This window comes from Onychostruthus taczanowskii, unplaced genomic scaffold, assembly GCF_017590055.1.
Source record: "Onychostruthus taczanowskii isolate IOZ18803 unplaced genomic scaffold, ASM1759005v1 scaffold34, whole genome shotgun sequence".
In the NCBI taxonomy this organism is placed as follows: domain Eukaryota; kingdom Metazoa; phylum Chordata; class Aves; order Passeriformes; family Passeridae; genus Onychostruthus; species Onychostruthus taczanowskii.
This window is the reverse complement of record NW_024500794.1, coordinates 497,671-516,665: the sequence shown is the minus strand read 5'-3', so window position 1 is coordinate 516,665 and position 18,995 is coordinate 497,671. Positions and strand designations below refer to the sequence as shown.

Below are 18,995 nucleotides of genomic sequence, written 5' to 3'. Positions count from 1 at the left end.
TGCCAGCGTTCAGACTGTGTCCTTACCAGGACAGAGGCTACAGGTAGGAGGGAGTGGGAGAGAGCTGAGGTTGATTTCAGGAGGGGAGGAGGAGGAGGGAGGTTGCGTTTGAACCTTGAACAAGAGGCGGTCCCAAATTCCAGCTACAAGAAGGCTGCTGTCTATGCTTGTTGCACTCTCCCCTTCAGCAGCCTCAGCTCCAGGGTGACCTTATAATTCAGCCCCTAAGGAGCAGCAGCATTTCAAGACAGGAAACAGACAAAAGCTTTTTAGTGCTCTGCAAAAGCTTTTAACAGTGAAAAAACCTTTTAACAGGTCCTTTCTAAGCCCACTCTGTGTCAGCAGCCACCAGATATTACAGTCATGTCTCTCATCATGGTTCTGGTCTGGTTATTTCAGAGGGAAGATGCATCCTGTTAGGCCAGGAGTTTTGCTCCTAAACTCAGTATTACCCCCATTAAAGACCCTCTTTAAGGCCAAGAGCCCTGTTAGGATACCAACTAAGAGCTTCTTCGCTTGAGTAAATCTTTATCCTCTGCAATTACAGCAAAAATATTTTTGACTTTCCAATCCAGCCAGCTCCCTCTTACCCAAACGTTAACCTGAGCCCCAGCACCTTGCCTTTACGTCACCCTTGGAAAGCCACAGGGAAATAGTCAGGACATGAACTAAAATCACAAGACTGATCCTGCTATGACTCACCAATTTCACTCCTCACTGAGGATGCCTGTGTCCGCTTCAGTTAACTTGCTACCACAAAGAGCTGCACAAAGGCATCCTCAGCCTTAGCTCAGCATCCATGTGAGAGACAGATGTAGAACGGCTCCTGCAGGCTGCTTCTGTGGGCAGCAATGCCATGCTTCCACTGCACCCAACACACCCCCAAACCATTGTCTCCCAGCAGTGCTGAGGGCTTACAGTCAGCACAGCCAGCCTAGAGGATTCCCAGCAGATGGGGAGTCCCTCTTTCTCACACCTGCTCTGCTCCTACCTCTCCCTCATCTTTATCAGGTATTTGAGGCAGGATCATCCTTCCCAACAGCCCTCTGGAAAAATGAAATAGTAACACAGCAGCCTGAGCACACAGAGATGCTCAGCATCCACAAAAGGAGCAAGGACTGAAGTGTTACCTTCCAAATCTGGGGCAGGGCAGGACGTGTGTATGGTTTCACAAGCGCAGGGCAATCTGCCTGCAGGCAGAGGTCATAGCAGCTGTGTGCCTGCTGTTCTGGATAACAAAGTCATTTCAGACAGTGGGAGCTGCTGGCTTCCCTGTGTCTGGATGCAATGTCACAGGCACGGTGCTGTAAGCAGGCATCACTTCAATGTCTTGCCTGAGCCCACAGGAAGGTATGGGCAGTGGGTACCAGGGGGTACCAGGCTTATCACCAGAAGCACAGGCATCACCCCTGTCTCCTCCGTTTATCCCAGATGCTCCTTTCACGATTGCTGCCCCTGGAGCCCGAGTCCACGCTGACCGAAGAGGACACGAAGGAGGGGTCCAGCTTCGGTCCTCAGCTGCTCTCCTCCATTCTCCCCTTCCACCCGTCTGGGGCTAGAGCTGCCCGTCCATCCCTCTGGCACAAGAACCTCGCCAGTCGCAAGTGGGCACTGCCTGGAGATTGGGCCTGGAAGGCCATGCCCAGGGGCTGCTTCGGGCTGAAACTGGACCGAATCGGGACCTTCAGTGGTTTGGGGTGCTAGCTTTGGAGGGCCTCCGAGGTGAGAGGGCCAAGAGTGTGGGCTCCAGCAAGCGGGCAGGGAAGAAGTTCAGGGCAGAGCTGAGCGCACGGACAGCGGGGGGATGGGGCAGCGGGGCAGGCTGCGGGGCCACCACCTGCCAGCCGCCGGGGCAAAGGCCGGGACCGGGGACGGCCCGTGCTGCCGGCGCGGTGCTGGGGCCCGGCCGGGGCGAGAGCAGGCGGGCGGGACGCCGCTGGGCGGCTCACCAGGCCCGCTTCTCCGCAGCCGGAGGGCACCCAGCCTCGGCAACCTGCACGGCTCGGGAACCAGCACCGGCTCGGGAACCTGCACGGCGCAGCGCTGCGCGAAGCCCTGAAGCTCCCGCCCCGAAAACGGGAGGCTGCGGCAGCGAGGAAGCGGCGCGGCGGTACGAGGAGGAGCTGCCCGGCTCCGCAGGTGCCCCGCGGCCGCTGAGCCCCTCTCCGCCGGCAGCACCCTCCCTGCTCCCCGTGCCTGAGGACTCGCTCATTAAACAAGCTGTACTAATTTGCCGCGTCCGCGCTCGGCGGTGGCTGTCCCCGGCCGGGGTCGGGCGGGAGGCGGTGGCAGAGCCCGCCCGGCGCCCCCGGCCCCACGCGCGGGGCCGTGCCGGGCCCTGCCGGCGCCGCCGCCATTCCGCGTGGGGCGTGCGGCACGCGCGGCTGCGGCGCGGTGCGGCCGGGGGGGCGGACACGGGTGAGGCATCGACCGGGCACAAGGGCCGCGCTGCTCACCCCGGCCGCACTCTGCCCCCGCCAGAACAAACACCGGGGCCTCCTGTTTGCGCTGAAGCTTCCCCCGAGAGCCCGCCTCGGTGGGCTGCGGCTGGGGCACCACCGGCCCCGGCACGAGCTCGTAGCCCTGCTGCTGTGCCCCGCGAGCCATCACCATGTCCTGGCCTTTAAGAAAAGGTTGTAACCTCAGCTGGGTCTAAACTTAGCCACCAACCCCTCAGCAGCACCGGGAATAGCAGTGGTTTAAGGAGAGTAGGGTTACGTTTGAGCTGCATGACCCCTCTCTTGTTCCCCACCCCAGTACCTGCGTGGTTCCCCCAGCTTGCCCACCCCCTCCCTTATCCTCAAAGCCCTGCTCAGCCGAGCAGCCGGAGGGACATTCCAGCTCCCACCACCCCCTCCCGCTCTGACAGTCCAGATTTCCATTCCCACACCTTCCTCTGGGATGGGATATTTGGGATTTGTGCGTGCTCTGGGCGTTGTACCTAAAGCGGGTGTGTCCCGCCGCACCTGCCCCGCATAGGGATGGAGGCGGCAGGGCTCGGTGAGGGAGCCCAGCATGGGGGGCGGGGAACCGGGCAGCGGCCATGCCAGGAGCGCTTCCTCCTCGCAGGCAGCCAGGGAAGGCGGGCCGAGGCGGCAGACGAGCAGGATTTCCGCCGTCACGTCCCGCGGGCAGCGGCAGCAGTGCCGCAGTGCCTCATTAAGATGGTGCTCACGCTGCCGCCCGTGGCCTGCTGGGGCAGCGCCCGGCCAGGGGCCCCGTCCAGAGCACGCGTGGATAAACCCACCCAGACGGGGGGGGGGCCCAGCCTGGAGGCGGGAGAACTCCCAGACAGTACCTCCCGATAGTGCCGGGGGCAGTGGGGTGACCCGAGCATCCCTTCAGTCCCTTTAGCCTTGCAACCACAGAATCGTGGAATGTTAGGGGTTGGAATGGACCTTAAAGATTATCCGGTTCCAACCCCCCTGCCACGTGCACGGACGCCTCCCACTAGAGCAGGTTGCTCAAGGCCTTATCCAGCCTGGCTTGGAACACTGCCATGGTTGGGGCATCACAGCCTCCCTGGGCAACGTGTTACAGTACCTCATCACCCTCACAGTAAAGAACTTCTTCCTAATATCCATCCTAAATTTCCTCCCTTTCAATTTGTACCCATTACTCCTTTTCCCATGACTACAGCTCCTGACGAACAGTCCCTCTCCGGCTTCCCTGTAGGTCCCTTCGGATACTGGATACTACTCCATCCAATTGGGCAAAGGCTGCAGCCGGGGCGGGTGGCTACCTGCCCTTCGTTATCAGGTGAAAACAGCGCATACCATCCTCCGGAGCAGCAGCGAGCCCGGCAGCAGCAGCCCCTCACCGGCTATCACCCTCCCTGCCTCCTCTGGCAGGGCTGCAGCCGCCCATCCCCGCTCTGGGGACACCTCCCCGTAAGGACCGGTGCATTTTTCACCACCGCCACCAGCACCACCAACCCCCTTGGGGTAGCTCGACGGGAGGGTGATCGCTACGGACCCTGCGTTTCCAGAGCGGGGCCTTTGTTAACGGGGGGCGGCGGGGCGGGGGAAACAGGGGGGATCTTCAGCTGCCGTACCCGCAGCACGGGCGCACGTAGCCCGGTCCGGCCCCAGCGCTGCCATTCGACGGCGTCGCGGCGGGGCGGGCCTCCGCCCTACCCTCACGCGGCTATAAAGGGCGGCGGAGAGGCGCTGCGCCACCTTCTCACTGCGCGCCGGGCGGTTCGGAGGCAGCAGGTAACGGGGGCGGGGGAGATGCGCGGGGGGAGAAAGCGGCGGCGGGGGGTGGGCGTGCGAGAGCCCTCTCCCCACACACGCGCACCGCCCACCGGCAGGGGGTGCGGCAGCCCCCGGGCGGAGCGGGGCCGCGTGGCGGCGGGGCCCACGGGCACAAAGGCGGCGCGGCGCAAAATGGCGGGGGCGGCGTGAAGGGGGGCGGTGAGGCGAGGAGGGATCGGGGCGGGGGTGGGGCTAGCTCGGAGCGCGGGCCCCCCTTGCCCGCTGTCCCCGTCCCCCCCCCGCCATGCCCGCTCGCCCCTCGGCGCGGGCGAGACGTTAACGGCGCCGGGTGTGGGCGCGACTGCCCAGGGTGGTTGTTGCCGGTTCCCCTCATGCCCCTACCGGTGGTTTCTGCCCGCAGGAACATCCCGAAGCGGTAAAGATGGTGAAAGTCGGAGTCAATGGGTGAGTGCCGCTGCCGACGGGAGGGGAGGGTTGAATCCCGCCGGTCCCGCTCCGCCGGCGCCCCCCGGGGCAGAGAGCGATGCTGCTGACTCATTTCTCCTCGGATTCGGGGTGACTCACTCCGGAAGGGGTTGCCGTTGCTCGGCTGCCCCAGTTTCCCTCTCCATTCCCGGGGATCCCTGTAGCCCCCCACCAAAAGGTCTCTCGGTGGATCGTGTGTCGATGGCGGCCCCGGGGATGTGACCTTCTCGTGCCGGGCCGAGGAGTAACCGGATCCCCGGGGCTCTCAGTAAATTTAGCGATTGACCTTTCTGGGGCGGGGGTCGCTCTTAATCTTTAACCGGGGTGCCTTGGCCTTTGGACGAGCTGCAGGGCTCCCTCCCGCCCTACTGGGCAGGGAGCAGCGGATGATCCCGAGGGAACGCTGCCAAGGACTGCCTCCCATGCCCAGCTGGGCTGGTTCTGTGTTGCACCTCCTCACCCATGTCTTTTTCTCTCCAGATTTGGCCGTATCGGCCGCCTGGTTACCCGGGCTGCCGTCCTCTCTGGCAAAGTCCAAGTGGTGGCCATCAACGATCCCTTCATTGATCTGAACTACATGGTGAGTTGCTTTGCAGTGCCCCCTCTGGGCCTTTCTGAGTAGGGCTTCTCTGGATCTGTTCTGGTACCTTCCCAGGGTGTTAGAGGATGATGGCAGCCTGGGTGCCTGACCTTCCACTCCCCCTCTCTTTATTAGGTTTACATGTTCAAATATGACTCTACTCATGGCCACTTCCGGGGCACTGTCAAGGCTGAGAATGGGAAACTTGTCATCAATGGGAATGCTATCACCATCTTCCAGGAGTAAGTATCTCTTTCCCAATTGCCCCTGTGGAGGTTGAAAGCGGGTGTCTCATGGAGCAGCTTGTAAAATTTCATCCCTCCTTAGGCGTGACCCCAGCAACATCAAGTGGGCAGATGCTGGTGCTGAATATGTTGTGGAGTCTACTGGTGTCTTCACCACCATGGAGAAAGCTGGGGTGAGTATGCCACAGAGGCACAGGAGAGAAGGGATTGTGCTGCTTCCTGCCTGTGGGGCATGCCACCATGTACAGAGCTGCTCAGGATGGGGCTGTGAAGCAGAAGAGATCTGAAGAAGCAAGCTTGGAAGGATCCTGAGTTATGTAATCTCTTATCTCTCTCTCCAGGCTCACCTGAAGGGTGGTGCCAAGCGTGTGATCATCTCTGCCCCCTCTGCTGATGCTCCCATGTTCGTGATGGGCGTCAACCATGAGAAGTATGACAACTCTCTGAAAATTGTCAGGTAAGGAGAGAGGAGCTTGCTTTCTGGCCTGGAGCTCTCACCAGCTGCCAGGGGTCTCACTTCACCTCAGTGGAAGTGTTGCCTCTGGCTGATGTGCCTTTATCTCTCTACCCCAGCAATGCTTCCTGCACTACTAACTGCCTGGCGCCCTTGGCCAAGGTCATCCATGACAACTTTGGCATTGTGGAGGGTCTCATGGTAGGTCTGCAGCTTGGTGCTGAGGAGGGTGACCTACCACAGATCCCCTCGTGTGAGAGGGAAAGCATCTGTACTCCCTGTGTCACCTGGGATGCTCTTTCTGGAAAGTATTGGCTGTGTTCTTATGGCTGTGCTCTTTCTTCAGACCACTGTCCATGCCATCACAGCCACACAGAAGACAGTGGATGGGCCCTCTGGAAAGCTCTGGAGGGATGGCAGAGGTGCTGCTCAGAACATTATCCCAGCATCTACTGGAGCTGCTAAGGCTGTGGGAAAAGTCATTCCTGAGCTCAATGGGTGAGTGTTGCCCCTTCTCAGGTGTCAGGAGGAGGCCAAACAGTCCCAGGCTGGCAGAGGAGTGCCAGATGCTGTCCCTTACTGACTCATGTCTCTCACAGGAAACTTACTGGAATGGCTTTCCGTGTGCCAACCCCTAATGTGTCTGTTGTGGACCTGACTTGCCGTCTGGAAAAGCCAGTAAGTGTTGTGGATGAGGTCCTAACAGCTTCCAGATGTGCCCCTGCTTCCTCTAAGCTCTGTATTGCACCTGGAATTGCCCTCTCTGCATCCATATTGTCCTGAAGATACGATCTTTGTGAAAAGAGCACCTGCCTGGGGTGTTCCCGTGGTGTCTCCTCCCTCCCTGTCCCCAGTGGACATTTTGTGTCAGTTGGGATCTGATCATCTTGGATCTGTCTCTCCTCAGGCCAAGTACGATGACATCAAGAGGGTAGTGAAGGCTGCTGCTGATGGGCCCCTGAAGGGCATCCTGGCATACACAGAGGACCAGGTGAGGAACGCCTGCTCTCTCACCCTGCAGTTACTGGCTCTTGCCTCATTCTTCTAAAAGGCTGTTGTCAGCAGCTTCGCCAGGATCCTGGTTTGGGCACTTGGAGTAGAGATGGTGGCAGCCATATGCATTACAATTCCTTGTGTTTCAGGTTGTCTCCTGTGACTTCAATGGTGATAGCCATTCCTCCACCTTTGATGCGGGCGCTGGCATTGCACTGAACGACCATTTTGTCAAGCTGGTTTCCTGGTAGGTGCAGCCCTGGGGGACTGGCACAGACAAGTTACAGACTTGGGTGTTCTGTTGGTTACCACTGGTGATCCAGGTGGATACAAATAGCTCCAATCTCACGGTGGAGTGAGATTGCTTCTTACCTGAAATTACTATAGCTACCTCCTTGCCCCCAGAGGGTAGACGAGAGTTCAGTTGTGTGGGATGGGGCAGAGAAGCAGGAAGAATGGAAGAAATGGGTCAGCCCTGACACGCTTGTTTTCTGTCCCCAGGTATGATAATGAATATGGATACAGCAACCGCGTTGTGGACTTGATGGTCCACATGGCATCCAAGGAGTAAGCTGAGCACACAGCCCCCCCCTGCTGCCTAGGGAAGCAGGACTCTCCTTGTTGGAGCCCCTGCCCTTGTTCACCACCGCTTAGCTCTGCATCCTGCAGTGAGAGGCCAGTTCTGTTCCCTTGTCTCCCCCACTCCTCCAACTTCTCCCCGAGCCTGGGGGAGGTGGAGAGGCTGATAGAAACTGATCTGTTTGTGTACCACCTTACATCAATAAAAGTGATCACCATCTGAAAAGCCTTGTCTGTCTGTCAGGGGGAGATGGGAGGAGGGGGCATGTATGTATTGAGCAGCTGCAGGCGCCTGCATGGCACAGTCTGTGCCAGCTGCAGTGAGAAGCTGGGGAGTGCGGCCTGCTGAGCTGCTTGTTCCACGTGGGAGAGCCCGGAGTCCAGCCCGTGAGCCAAAACAAGGTGTAGTGCAGGGCCGTGCTCCACAGCAGGACTGTGTGGTACGATGGCAAGCGGCTCTGTGGCTCCAGCCACCAAGCTCTGGGTTTGCTTGTCTGATGAGTGCATGCAGAATAAAAAGTACTGAGCAGATGACTCGTGCATTTGGTTTGGTAAAGGGGCACAAGAAACAAATCAATTCTCCTTTGCCTGCCTCAGTGGGGGACAAGGAAGAGGCTCCAGCCACCAAGCTCTGGGTTTGCTTGTCTGATGAGTGCATGCAGAATAAAAAGTACTGAGCAGATGACTCGTGCATTTGGTTTGGTAAAGGGGCACAAGAAATCAATTCTCCTTCGCCTGCCTCAGTGGGGGACAAGGAAGCTATTTCCTGGTGTTACAAGGTGGGCATTTCACTTGCTTTTACTTTTTAAAATGAATTGGCTTAGCCCCAGAGGAAATGGCTGCCTAGGGACGTGTTGGAGGCCATCGTCGGCATGGTGGTGGCCAGTCTTAATTCTGGCTTAATTCTGTGCGTAAGGAGGGTCAGTTGCAGTTAAGCTGCTGAGCAGCAAATCTCTGCAAGGTGAGTGTCAGCCCTCTGCCTCCCTGCATTAATTCTGGAAGCATGAATGCCGCTGGGCAGCGAGGGAGCCTTCCATGACCTGTGAGCACCAGGACAGATAAGCAATGCACTGCACAAAATCACGTGGACCTCCATTTTTAGCAGCTTAATTTAGCATCTCAGGGCTGATGTGTTCTCTCCCTGGCAGGCATGGTTGGAGCTGTTGCCCGGACCCCAACTGCTTTAGACCCTGATCTGGATGCTGCAAGGACGTAAGCTGGAGGATTTAAACTCTCAGGATCAAGGTATGCGGGACATGGTTTCCCAGAGCCGCTTATCTCCAGCAGCTGGGCTGTGTAAGAATTAAATGTTTGCTGGACTAGAGGGCGATGACTCAAAGTTATTTTGCAAAGAGAAGAGGTTAAATAACCTGCCTCTGGATAGGAACTGGGATTCTTGTTAGCCCTGGAGCTCTGAGACAGCAGAAATGCTTGGATTGCATCACAAATGGCCCCGTCATTGGAACTTTAGGTAACTCTGGCGTCAAATGGGAGCAGCCTGGTGCTGGAGCTCACTGGAGGCAGCTCTCCCGTGGAGCTGGGTTTCTGCTGGGGGGGCTGTGTAGCCTGGAGACCTGTCAAGATTACAAATGAGTCTTGGGTTGGTCCCATCCTGTCCTTGATTGCTGTGCTCGGGTGCTTTGAATGGCTGTGCAGTGTGCTGCTGCCTGCACACTGTGTATGTGCCAGTCAGCACCTTGCTTGATAATCTGGAAGGGCAGAGAGGCTACTGAAACATCTAAAGGGGAGGGGAGGATAGAGGTCCTGTTTTCCCATGTAAAACATATCTTGAACTAGGTTAAAAGCTGGAACATTTATGTGAGTCAAATCTCCTAAAAAGCCTTATGTTTCCTAAATTAGGTAAGACTACCTGAAAATTCTAGAGCAAAGAATTCTTGTTATTTAACAAGCTTGAACCCTATCCAACCTGAGATCAAATTGCTCTGGGAATGAGCAAAGTCATACAGCCTCGGGGTGGAGGAAGAGTACGTGCTCTCAGACCAACAGCTGGGAATCTCTTGAATAAAGGTTCACTCTGTTTTCAAATACTATTTCAACTGGTTTACCATCTCATCTCTCCTAGAAAGATTATATGGTATTGAGGCGAGGAAAGCCAGGAATCACAGCATTTAAAACATGGTTGGTCTTGTATGGAAACAGGGAGAGTGAGTGTGGCAAACTAGTCATGCAGCTTTTGGACTGCCTGGAGGCCTTGGTTTCCTCTCTCTAATATAACCTCCCTAAAATGCACAGCTCTTCCAAATCCTTATTTTGCATCCAGACACTGTGCCTACAGATGGCACCACAGCAAGGCCCCTCTGGACAGATGGAAAAACTAGCTCAGTGACCAGCCTGTCTGAGAACTGCAACCCTGACCTAAAAAACCCCCTGTAATTTTTAGTTTTTCCATCAGTTTGCAAAATTGACATATATGACTGTGGATGGCATTGAAATAAAGATGAGAGATCTGTGGCAGCTCCTTCTGTCTCTGGAGAGGAGCTTTTCCCCCAGGTAGGGGAGCTCTAGGTTTGCTGACTGTTTTCATGGAAAGCAGACAGAAATGCTTGGTCAGGCAAGGCAGGTGCTCAGGCAGACATAAAGAGGCTCTCATCAGCAAGACAGTGAGAAGCGATCGTGCCACTTTGCTGGGACAAACCAACTCCAAGAGCAGGAGCCACAAGCCAGAGTCCATCCTGGTTTGTGAGCACCTTGCAAGGGGAAGGTACAGAAAGACACTGATCCTGGCTAAGGGCTGACTCTGCCTTCCTAGGCTGGCCAGGCACCAGGGCTCACTGTGCAGAGCCATGCAGGAGAGGGATGCACCTGGGAAAGCTCTCTGGCTGACCCAAGACACAGCTTCTCTGATGGGCAGACAACTGTTTCTAGGGGTGGTAAGCTCTACGTTTTATTCTCCTTTTTTTAAGAGAGCTAAGAGTAACTAGCAGTGGTGTTACAGAAAATTTAGTTTTATGATAACTTTGAACATTTAGAGAAACTTTTATACTTCCTTGGCATTTGCACAGACTACTACACATGCATTGCTTCCCCAAGAAAGGTCCTCAGACCACCTTCATGTTGAGATGTCAGCATGAAACCTCAGCATTAAGGAAGATGCCAAGTAGTGAAAACCAGCTTGAGCAGAGGTGGAAAATAATTAAGTTCACTTGAAAAATCACTCCAAAACATAACAAAATGTTGTAACTGTGTAAGCACAGTAAAAAAAGGTCTTGGACATTTAAAACATCCTGTATCCACTTTTAAAGTAAATCAGTATTTAAGCAAAGCAATTGGCAAGACCAGGGCAAGGAAGAGGAGATACAGGTCTCTGAAAGACTTATGACACAGTTACAAAAGACAAACATCTTAAAGGATGATGTTTCAACCTCCTTCATAACTGATGCCATTCACAAAATGCAGGTTCATGACTAAGGGTATGCAAATACCCTGCAGGCTCCAGCAGTGCTCACATTTCATCAAAACCAAGCTGCCTACCTTTGGGCAATCACAATGTGTACATGCTGCAAAAACAAGTAATTTGTTACTTAGTCTTCTGAGCTGAATGTAATCTCTTACTCTAGGACAGCTGACTTACCTCCATAAATTACCTTACTACAGAAGTATCATCTTCTTGAGGGAGTTAATTAAGTGTTCCCTGGAAGGAACAGTAGTTCTGGGTTATACTTCACAGCGTAAGATTTGAAAAGGCAGCTGTCAAAAAGCAGAAGCTGTAGTCAAATGAAAACAAAAGAAAAACCCATAAATACTAGTAAATGAGACTTAGTAACTGTAAAGGGGGGGAAAAAAAAAGGATATTCTGTGACAAATAGAAAAGGAAGGCTGAAAACCTCTTTCAAATGCATCTTGGAGATAAGAAAGCTGCCAAAAAGCTGTAAGATGGTGTGGGAGTGATTAGGGAAGCTTAAGTCCAGAATAAAAAGTAAAGTTGATGTTTTTGCTGTCAGAGGAGCTTTGAGGTGTTGCCAGACAGGAGATTTCCCTCAGCAGCAATGAGATGGAGTCTCCACTGAAAACTGAAGCATCAAGACTCGAGAACATGTCTGTGACATGAAGGGCAGCAAATCACACGTGAGACTCAAGTGGTCTCCAGCATGAAATGGATGATCTGTGATGAAAGTAACTCACCACTCACCTCAGCACCTCCATGATGAAAAGCAATGGAATTTAGGAAAAAACAGGCTGGCAAAACCTTTCAAAGAACTGCCTGAGGACAGGGAAGACCAGCCTCTCCAGGCTGAAAACTTGTGGCAAGGCTGGTTGCAACTGAGAGATGTGAGTGGCCAGCATCTGAGGGCATGTGCCCCACCAATCAACACTTTCAGAAAAATGTGGAGCACAGGGTGCAAGGTGTGTTGATTATGCAAAATGACCCAAAGCATTCAGCCCTGAATGAGCCTGTGGAAAGGTGCAGAAGGATCTTGTGACTGAGTGACTGGGTTATTAAAATGCTGGATGAAATTCAAGGTTGCCAAGTGAGAAATACTACATGCAGGCCTCAAAGCCCTCTTTTGACATTGCCCAAACCTCCAACAAACAAGTGAGCAACTTTTGTTGACCCTGGTCTGAGTCCTGTGACAGAAGGGGAAAATTAAAAAAAAAAAGGTGTGTAATCTCTGCAATCTCCAGTTTTTTGCTGCCAGGCTGGATACTGGTTTAGATGCTGGACACCAAGTACCAAATCTCACATGGCCTCCAGTTCCCCATCTCCTCAGAATCCTCATATGCCTTTATCAGCCTGACTAAACTGCCATCTAGACCAACATCATGAAGTGACTTCAGGCACTGTGTGAAAATGCTCACTTGCCTTTCTTTTTAGGAGCAAAGTAACTGAACTTTTCACTTTCAAAACATTTTTTTCCAGGCTGGAATCATGGTTAGGAGTCTTTGGTCCATCTCTTCCAATTTCTGATGCAAAGCAGGACAAAGGACACCAATGTCACATGTGGATAAAAGATGTTTAAAGACATCCTCAGTGTCTGGCTGAGAACTTGCACATGACTGCACGTGAGCCCTGCTCCCTAGGTCTTCCCAACCCTTCTGTTCTCCCAGGCAAGGTCAGTCACTATTTCTTGCTCTTGGATATATCTATGCATGGCTATGGCAACAGAACTTCTCTTCTCACCCTATTCAGAAATATTCTGCAATGCTTCTTGGCACTTTTGACAAAGATATTTAGCTCTTTTCAGAGTCTGTATCACTTCTACATATCAAAAATGGTATCAGTTTTGTCTGTCAATTCCTTGTCCTTCTATAAATATTACTTAAACTGCAGATTTTTTCCATTCCTTTGTGATTTCTCTCCTCCTCCCCCCTCCACTGGTTTCTCACTGGCTTTCATCCATGCCCTGTCAGACTAAGCACTGACGTCATTTGCTTGCCCATCCACCCAGGCTTTTCTTTAAATGACTTCCCTGATGCTTTTAAAAACTGACCTCGGCAAACCATGGATTTCAGCAGCCAGTGCTTTTTTCTCAGGGTGGAGAAAAAAATTCCGTGCAAACACCGTTGGCAGGAACGCAGCGGCAGCACCGTGCTTTGCTTTCAGCACTGCTCACTCCAACTCCCCAGGCAGCCTCAGGCTCTGTGTGGGGGATTGCCATCCCCAGAGCACCCCATGCACCCACAGGTTAGTGTGCTCCAGCTCATCTGTGCCTGGAGCTGCAACAGTGCTCAGCTGGCGATCCTGTCAAGGATCTTCCTTACTGCTAACTGCCTGGAAAGTGCTTCATCATTCCCTTCTGAGCACATTCTGCATTTTCCATATACAGAGCAGACTTAGCTGGTGAGTGCTTCTCTTTTTTTGCCTTCTTTTGATTCTTTTCCTGATTTCAGCCAATAAAAAGAAAACATTACTGTTAGGATTGATTTTTCTTTAAATATAACTAGAACAGCATGTTAGTTCCTTAAACATTCAAGTGTTGTTATTTTTCTCTGAGGTGATATGAGCAGCTGAAGACCTTTTTTTCAGACAGCTGAATTATTCTCTTGTCCCTCTATTCCTTTTCTCCTAACCACAGTTACTGTAGTTGTTACAAGGATTATTTTTTGTTAATGTAAGTTAAGCTTTATTATTATTTCTATTAGTTATTCTTATTTCTAAGTACTTTTGTCACATGGTCACTTACTCAAGGAAGTTCACTCACTGAAAGTTATCTTATGTTACAAAAGCACAGCTTTTTGAAAAACTGGAAAAATACTGCTCTTTCCACGATCTGCAAGTTCACTTATTTCACTCTAAGGAGAAGTTACAGGACAACACACAGCTCTCAGCCGTGACATTTTGTCCTGGCTGATGTCTCAATTTGTTTCTCTGTTGATCCCTTGTCCTTAGGCAACCATCAATCTTTACCCAATCTTCATCTGTCATGAGGACATCTAAAATCATTGCCTTAGTTGGGCATTCCATCACTTGTAAATTGATGAGAAATTCCCCCCTGGCACAGCATATTCTTTGGTATCCCAAGCTAAAGTCTCCTATTGACAACACAATTTTTCTTTAAGCAAAGCAGGGAGATACTTAAAAAATAAATCAACATGTTTTTTGGGAGGATTCAGGAGCATTTATCAAAGACCCTTCAATGCCTTGATGAATTGTATGTCAGAGTGTGTTTGGCTAACAGCTCTAGAGTGAATATGACTTTTAACATCACTTGTAAACCAAATTCATAATGGCTCTTGCCTATTCCCTTATCCAACAGGTCAGACTGATCTAGCAGTTCTACCATATGGCTGTGACCCTTAAAAACATCAGTTAGCTACATTTCTTCCTACCCTGATGATTTCTATTTCCTCTTGCACTTTGCCCAGATGCAGTCTGCTCTCGAAGCTGGAAATGCTGCCTCTTCCCATCTGTTGCAACATTTGTCCAGCTTGATCGTGATGGCTTTACCATCACTCCTAGCATTAATCATGCTGTGCAGCAGCTTGCCAGATGTTTTCAGGAGTGTGTCCCTGCATCATCCAGGTGTATTTCCAATGAGACAGAGTCTCCACCGTGTTTTGCATTAATTCTGACCTCTCCTCTTGAAAGGAATCTTCTTCCCTGTAGCCACAGTACTTGACCTACTTGGTCATCACCTGTGAGTTCTGGGGCACCCTGTGTCACCGGTACCTGAGACACAGCAACCATAAATGTATAAAGAGTATGGCCAAAGGTAAAAGGCTTAGGAAAGTCAAGCTTCTGGATCAAACTGAGAAACAAGAACACCTTTCTATGCAGCTTTGTCCTCTCCTAACTCTTGATAAGAAGCGTGATAAATAAAATAATAAAACAGGTTAGCTGGAATCCAAAGGCGTTCTGGTGAAGGCTGTCAGCATCCCATTTGGGTCCATGCAAGGAATCCTGATATGGGGAAAGGTAACTCACACCACCACAAGTCATGCGGGATGTGTAACAAAGTCCCTCCAGCAGAAGGGAGCTGGGTGGAAAACACAGGACCTTGACTGACTCGACAGACAAGTCAGACTCTTCCAGTGATAGGATCTAAAAGAGATGGGATCCAGGAATCAGTGAAGGGAGGGTAACGCAAGGAAGAAGATGTAGGCTACTTAGTGGTTAGGTTTCCTGAACCCACTGAAGCAAGTGAAGCACCATCCCACACTTGTGTGGTCAGGTGCAAGGAAAGTGATGCTCCCCACCCTCTCTGTGTGAACATCTGCTAGTATTCATCAAGAAATTTAGTGGGCCTGGTCAGAATCCCAGAATGGGTAAGGGTGGAAGGGACTACCACTGGAGTAATCTGGTCTCAACCCCTCTCCTCAAGCAGAGTCATCCCAAAGATATGGCACAGGATTGCCTCCAGATGGTTCTGGAATATCTGCAGTGAGGGAGACGCCACAACCTCTCTGGGCAATCTGCTCCAGTGCTCAGACACCTGCACAGTAAAGAAGTTCTTCCTTTGTTCAGGTGGAACTTCCTGTGTTCCAGTTTTTGCCCGTTGTCTCATGTCTTCTTGGCACCACCAAGAACAGGAGCCTGGCTCCTTCCTCTGACACCCAGCCTGCAGACACTCATAGACATTGATGAGGTCCCCTCTCAGACATCTCTTACCAAGCCTGAACAGGCCCAGCTCCCTCAGCCTTTCCTCATGAGGCACTTCCTCACCTAATAATCTTCATACCCCTTTGCTAGACCTGCTCCAGGAGCTCCATGTCTCTCTTGGATGGAAGAGCCCAGAACTGGACACAGCACTCCAGATTCCTCTCACCAGAGCTGAGTGGAGCCTCACCTCCCTTGCTCTGCTGGCAATGCTCCGCCTAATGCATCCCAGGACACCACTTGGACACCAGGAAGAACTGCTGGGTCATGGGGAGCTTCTTGTCCACCAGCACCCCCAGGTCCTTCTCTGAAGAGCTGCTCACCAGCAGGTCAGCCCCCAACCTGTGCTGGTACACAGGGTTATTTTTCCACACATGTAGGACTCTGCATTTGCCTTTGCTGAATTTTAGAAGGTTCCTCTCTGCCCATCTCTCCAACCTGTCCTTCCACAGGGCTGCACAACACTGGAGTACTGGCCACTCCTCCCAGCTTGGTGTCATCAATGAACATGATGAGGAAGCATCTACCCTTCATCCAAGTCATTGATGAGTAAGTTAAACAAGGATGGGCCTGGTACTGAACCTTGTGGGACACCACCAGTGACAGGCTTTCAGCCAGACCCTGTGCCACTGACTATGATCCTCTGGGATCTGCTGTTCAGCCAGTTCCCAATCCGCCTCACTGTCCACTCATTCAGTCCACACTTCCTAAGTTTGTCTATGAGGATCTTGTGAGAGAGAGTATTGAAAGCCTTGCTGAGGTTGAGGTAGACAATATCCCCTGCTCTGCCCTCATCCATGCAGGCAGTTGTCTCATGGTAGAAGACAATCATGTTGGGCAACCATAATTTGTCTTTAGTGAAGTCAAGCCCACTCTCCTGATCACCTTCCCGTATTCCACATGCTTAGAGAAAACCTCCAGAATGAAGTGCTCCATCAGTTTGGATTGAGGTGAGGCTGACTGGTTTGCTGGGTCCTCCTTCTTGGCCTCTTTGAAGAGTGGGGTGACATTTGCTTTCTTCCAGGCCTCAGGCCCCTCTCCTGATGTCAGACTCTTCAAAGATGACTGCTGTGGTGTTCACCAGCTCCTCAGCACTGTGGATGCATCCCTACAAGGGCCATGGATTTGTGGATATCCCATTTCCCTAGGGGATCTCTAACCCTGTCCAAGGGAGAATCTTCCTTCCAACATTCCTGAGGGGTAAGAAGCTGATGAACCAGTCTGCCTAAATATTCAGTGAGAAGACCTTACTGCCAGCCCAGAGATACAATCCTAAAAGGATGGTCTTGGGCAAATGTTCAAGAGGTCAGCACTCAGCAGCCACAGTCCTGAGCTGAATGCTGGCAGAGGGACTGCCCAGATGCATCCTGCCATGGAACCCCACCCAGTCTGTGCTCAGACTGTTCTTGGGTATAAAACGCTCACATTAATGCACCGACACTGAGCTAGACAGGACTTTATATTGCTTCTTGAGCAGGCACTGCCGAGAGGTGTCCTGGAACAGAGGTGACTCTAGGGACTCAAGAAGCAACACAGCACTGTGCAGTTCCTGGACATCACAGTTCCAGCATGTGGAGAAAAGCAGGCTCGATACTCCCCAAAGAAGGAAAAGGAGCACACAGAGAAGAACTCAGTAGATGGAGGGACCACATCTCATTTCAGCATCAAAAATGTGGGGTCACCACAGCTAGACAGGTAGGTGGCCCAGATAACACCAGCGGTCTTGGGCTGTGCTTCCCATACCGAGGAATTGCTGAGGCAAAGGATCCATGCCGCATATCCTGCCAGAGAGATCTTGGAGGCCGTCAGACTGGTGGGGGAACAGAGCCCCTTGCTGGTGATACAATTCACCAGGGAACAGCATCTTGCACACGTGGGGGGCAGCAATTTTGGTTTCACTGCAAACAGAGTCCTGGCAGGCAGTGTGGGACCAGGGTCACCGTGTGTCCTGGGACATGGGTGTCTGTCACCTGCTGCTCCTCTGGGCAATGACTGCTCGAGGCAGAGATGTCAGTCCTCCTGTGCTTCATGCCTGAAATCTCTCAGGATATCTACTCTGCAGTCTTGTGGGTTCCCTAAGCAGTACCAAGGCAAAGGTATGCATGTCCTGGATTATGCATGGGGGAAGCCAGAAGTTGTCAGCCACTCACAGAACTCTCCTCAGGAGAAAGAGAAGAAAACACTGCAAAGATGCCTACAGGAAAGGGGATTTGCATGAAACTGAAGATCCTCCAGACAGGATAGGAAGTAATCCCTGATCTACTGTGTGTGTGAGTCATCATCACTTGAAAGTAGAAAACTGAAATAGCAAAATATTTTCTCTGGCTTCAGCTCTTTTAGGTAGAAAAATAGAGGGAAGAGGGAAAGAAACGGAAACAATTGAACAAGGTGGCATAGAGGTGAGGGCCACAGCAGGCACTGAGGCACGCACCTCCCATCTACCCACACACCCACAGGCAGCCAGGGCTTCTGCTGCTTCCCAGCACCCTGCTGCTCCCGTGAAACACTTTCCCAACCTCCTGCAAGAAGTGAAGACAGCAGTCAGGAGCCGCAGCAGACCACAGCCTGAGGAACTGCCATTCCCCAGCACCAACAGTGCTCCACCTGCTCCCTTATTTCCTGCTCAATTCTTCTGCCATTTGCAGGGACTCGCCTCCCTGCCTGCTCCAACCAGCTCAATCCCTGCTGAAATGCCAACACATGGGGCAGGCACGGGCAGAGCACCTCACCCTGCCTGAACACGGACACTGTGCTGCGGTGCATGGATGCCACAGCGCTCCCAGCTCAAGCACCCAGCAGCATCAGCCAGCCAGGCCACAGCTACAGAGAGACTCTTGCATCCCTCAGCCCCCATTTTATCTTCCATACCTAATCTCAGTGATGATCCAAAAACTCTACTGCCATGTACTTTCTCTTCCCTTCAGTACCTTTAGTGGGAAGCATTTTTTCTCCAGAGCTTCACCTGCCTTGGCTGTGCAGGCTGTGTCCACTTCTCAGTGACCACACTGCCCTTCAGATCACACTGCCTCTCTGGAGGCTGCTCACTCCCTCCTGCCACCCTGCAGGCCCCAGCCTCCCATCACCAGAGGAGCAGGTGCTGCAGCCAGCCAGGAAAATGCCACAGGCGATGGTGGGACAGGGGACCCCTCACTGTGGTTACACTGAGGTGGGATATGGAACTGAGGGCAGGCAGGAAGGTGCTCTGGCTGCCCTGGTGTGGCAGAAGAGGCCAGGAAACAGGAAGAGGTTCACAAGCCAGGATCAGTTCCATTTTCAATCCTTCAGCCTCTGCATTGGTGACACTCCAGGTTGAAAACAAGGCAGCCCATGCAGCACCAGTGCCTGCTGAGGGCCAGTGGCTCTCAGAACAGGGATCTCACTGCTGTCCCACCTGGGATTGCCACGG

The 18,995-nt window shown here is 52.5% G+C and overlaps 1 protein-coding gene across 3 annotated transcripts; it reads left to right on the top strand.

Moving 5' to 3' along the window:
- Window positions 1-2,596: 2,596 nt before the first annotated feature.
- On the top strand, window positions 2,597-7,759 carry GAPDH (glyceraldehyde-3-phosphate dehydrogenase). 3 transcript variants are annotated; one of them, XM_041410886.1, is made up of 13 exons: window positions 2,597-2,633; window positions 3,676-4,214; window positions 4,618-4,661; window positions 5,163-5,262; window positions 5,398-5,504; window positions 5,590-5,680; window positions 5,849-5,964; window positions 6,081-6,162; window positions 6,308-6,459; window positions 6,561-6,639; window positions 6,869-6,952; window positions 7,104-7,201; window positions 7,456-7,759. In XM_041410886.1, the coding sequence occupies exons 1-13, from the start codon at window positions 2,612-2,614 to the stop codon at window positions 7,523-7,525; spliced, it is 1,584 nt and encodes a 527-aa protein (XP_041266820.1). In that variant the 5' UTR covers window positions 2,597-2,611; the 3' UTR covers window positions 7,526-7,759. The 3 variants fall into 3 exon arrangements, with proteins under 3 accessions (XP_041266820.1, XP_041266819.1, XP_041266818.1); XM_041410885.1 differs by lacking the exon at window positions 2,597-2,633 and adding an exon at window positions 3,378-3,558; XM_041410884.1 differs by lacking the exon at window positions 2,597-2,633 and having other exon boundaries at window positions 3,615-4,214.
- The last annotated feature ends 11,236 nt before the right edge of the window (window positions 7,760-18,995 follow it).